The sequence below is a fragment of the Calidris pugnax genome, unplaced genomic scaffold (genome assembly GCF_001431845.1).
Source record: "Calidris pugnax isolate Ruff unplaced genomic scaffold, ASM143184v1 scaffold215, whole genome shotgun sequence".
NCBI classification, from domain to species: domain Eukaryota; kingdom Metazoa; phylum Chordata; class Aves; order Charadriiformes; family Scolopacidae; genus Calidris; species Calidris pugnax.
Window position 1 is genome coordinate 1,219,288 of NW_015090997.1, and position 3,413 is coordinate 1,222,700.

Here is a 3,413-nt window from a genome sequence, read left to right on the forward strand (position 1 = left end):
GTAGCCCTGCCTGGCGTCCTGCCGCCGGTTCCTCATCAGCGCCTTGTACTCGCCCACGCGGAGCCTCTTCCCCTCCACGATGCAGGTGCGTTTGGGTCGGGGTTTGTACTTGTAGTCGGGGTATTTCTCCAGGTGCTGCCGGCTCAGCCGGGCTTGCTCCTCGTAGTAGGGCTGCTTCTCCTGGTTCGTCATGGATTTCCACCGGGAGCCTGGGGGAGAGAGGAGCCACGGGACCTGCTGACACCCTGCCTGCTGTGGGAAACCCACACCAGCTCCCGGCTGGGATAGTCATCACAGGAGTTAATTAATGCTCATAGAATCATAGAATGGTTTGGGTTGGAAGGGACCTTAAAGACCATCCCATCCCTGGGCAGGTGGCTCCAAGCCCCCTCCAACCGGGCCTTGAACCCCTCCAGGGATGGGGCAGCCACAGCTTCTCTGGGCAACCTGGGCCAGGCTCTCCCCACCCTCACACCAAAGAATTTCTCCCCGAGGTCTCATCTCAATCTCCCTTCTTTCAGTTTAAAAGGTCTCATCTCAACCTCCCTTCTTTCAGTTTAAAACCATTCCACCTTGTCCTAGGGCTCTACTCCCTGATAAAAGTCCTCCCCATCTCTCCTGTAGACCCCCTTTAGGGACTGGACCAAGAACATGGGAGCCCCTTGCCCGTGGTGTCCCCCACCGCCTCCTTCCCCACTCGCTCAGCCCCACACACCAACCTCAGCCCCACATTTCCATCAGCAGGAGAGCACACAGGAACCAACCCCCCCACCCCACACGCACACACCTGGGTGCGTACGGGCTCTGGACCACTCGTCCATCTGCTAAATTTGGACCCCTCGAGCGGCGAGTGGCCCCGGTCCCCAGGCAGAACCACACGGACATCCTATTTTAAGCCACGGACACCCACCGTGACAGCGAGCAGCTCACCGCAGAGCTCCCGCTCCCGGACCCCCCCCTTCCCCGGACCCTGTGGTCGCTCCTTCAAAGGGAAAAGCTCGACGGGTTGTTTTGTTGGGGTTTGTTGGGTTTTTTGTTGTTTTTTTTTTTTTTTTTTTTTTTGTTCCTTTAACGAGCAGAAAGAAACGAGCTGCTAAATCGAGGCGGTGGCAGAGCGAGGGGTGAGCGTCGGATGGGAACCCACGGCGCCGCCGCCGCGCGCTCGCTCCTGGCCCTTCCGACGGGCTCGTTAGCGACCGCACCGCTCGCTTTTAATAGCTTTTAATGGCTTTTAATGGCCACGGGGAAGGGCTGGTGTGACCGAGAGCCGCAGCAGGACCGCTGCTGTCAGGGGAGGGGGTGAGAGACGTCGCCTGGATGAGGCTCGTGCTGCTACAGGCACCTGCAAGGTCAATGGCATCCTGGGGTGCATCAAGAGTGGGACCAGCAGGTCAAGAGAGGTCATCCTGCCCCTCTGCTCTGCCCTGGGGAGGCCCCATCTGGAGCACTGGGACCAGTTCTGGGCTCCCCTGTTCAAGAAGGACAGGGAACTGCTGGAGAGGGGACAGCAGAGGGCTGCAGAGATGATGAGGGGCCTGGAGCATCTTCCTTACGAGGAGAGGCTGAGGGACTTGAGACTTTTTAGTCTGGAGAAGAGAAGGCTGAGGGGGGATCTGATCAACACCTATAAATACTGAAAGGGTGGGTGTCAGGAGGATGGGGCCAGTCTTTTTTCAGTGGTGCCCAGGGACAGGACAAGAGGAAATGGGCACAAACTTGAACATAGCAGGGAGGTGGTGGAGTCTCCTTCTCTGGAGACATTCAAACCCACCTGGACACGTTCCTGTGGGACCTGCTCTGGGTGGCCCTGCTCTGGCAGGGGGTTGGAGGAGATGATCTCCAGAGGTCCCTTCCAACCCCATGTCATTCTGTGATTCTGTGATGCTACAGCAAGGGGAGCATCATCCTGGTGGGCATCACCCATACGTAGGAGGATGAGGATGAGTGGAGTGAGCAGCTGGGCCCTCCGTGGGGATGCAGAGGGGGGTCCTGCCCCAGCCCTTCCCCCCACCCCCAGCACTCACCCAGGATCTTGCTGATGCTGGAGTTGTGCATGTCTGGGAAGGCCTGCAAAATCTTCCTCCTCTCGTCCTTCGCCCACACCATGAAGGCGTTCATGGGCCGCTTGATGTGGTTGTTGTTCCTGGACTCGGGGAAGTGCCGTGAGCCTGGAGGGGAAAGCACCGGCCGAGGTCAGGAGCCAGAGGACAGAGCAAGAGGTGGTGGGGGTCACACCAGGGTGCTCTCAGATGTCCTTACCGTCCATCTCACAGGTCAACAGAGCCTCGTCCAGCCGGTGAGCAGGGGTCTCCTCCATCCGCTCCTTCACTGGGGAAGAATCAATCCCACCGTGGTCCTGCAGGAGAGCGGAGGGTCATCAGGAACCAGCTCCAAGCCATGGAGCCCACGTGGATGGAGACCCAGCTCTGACACCTGACAGTGGGGTCAGAGAAGGGGATGGTGACCGCCCCGTGGGGTCTCCTTACCTTGCGGTAGGGGTTGCTCAGGGACCCCTCCATGGCTCCACTGTGGCCGTGCAGGAGCTGCCGCGCGTCCTGGATGGCTTTGGTGATGGCGTCGCCTTCACCAAGGAACCCTGGCAGGGCAACAGCACCCATCAGCACCAGCGCCCACTCCTCCGACACCCCACAGCACCCCATCCCACCCCAGAAATCACAACTGTATGTGCCAAGGGGGTGGGCACAGAGCAGCAGGTGCCCACCCAGGCAACCCCAGGGAGCAGAGATGTCCCCTGTCTCTGGGAGGTGGCCATGGGACCCTCAATCAGTGAAGGCACTTGGGAACCCACCCAGAGGCAGGTTGGACGGGCTGGTCTGCAGGTCCCTGGTGGCCCCGTGATTCGGCGTGAGGGACTGGCAGCTGCTCATCTTCAAACTGGGCGAGCTGGAGGCACTGGGGAGGTCGGAACCTTTGGGTTTGGCCGTCAGGTTCAGCGGCTGCGAGGTCTCCTGTGGTGGAGGGGAGGAGGGGGGGGGGTGAAGTGCAGCCCCCACAGCACCCCAGCCCGGGGGATGGAGGTTCCTTGGGGCTGTACCTGCATCTGGAGGTGGCCCGAGCCGGCGGGTCTCTTCAACGTGGGAGGAGGGGGGCTGTGAAGCAGCTGCACTGGGTAATCCACTGCGGGGAGCAGAGGGAGAGGGGTTGGGGGGGACAAGGCCACCCCACAGGGCTGGGACAGTCCCCGGGGGAACCCCGCTCACCTGGTTTGCAGGGGATGGGCTGGATGGGCAGCGCTAACTGGGAGTCGGGGGTGACGGGGAGAGGCTGGTGGCTGGGGGTGGAGGCAGGAATCATGACGTAGGGCAGGGTGACCTGCTGGAGGGGAGATGGGGGGGCGGGGGGAGAAGCAGAGAGACCAGACAACGGCTGTGGGACACTGCAGGGAGGTGCCA

General features: G+C 61.1%; 1 protein-coding gene across 1 annotated transcript in view; it reads right to left on the minus strand.

Moving 5' to 3' along the window:
- SOX13 (SRY-box 13) overlaps positions 1-3,413 on the minus strand; it is a 74,813-nt gene that overhangs the window by 413 nt on the left and 70,987 nt on the right. Inside the window, 7 exon segments of the mRNA XM_014955412.1 lie at positions 11-209; positions 2,025-2,168; positions 2,260-2,356; positions 2,487-2,506; positions 2,509-2,596; positions 2,796-2,969; positions 3,056-3,138. Coding sequence (XP_014810898.1) covers positions 11-209; positions 2,025-2,168; positions 2,260-2,356; positions 2,487-2,506; positions 2,509-2,596; positions 2,796-2,969; positions 3,056-3,138 — 805 coding nt within the window.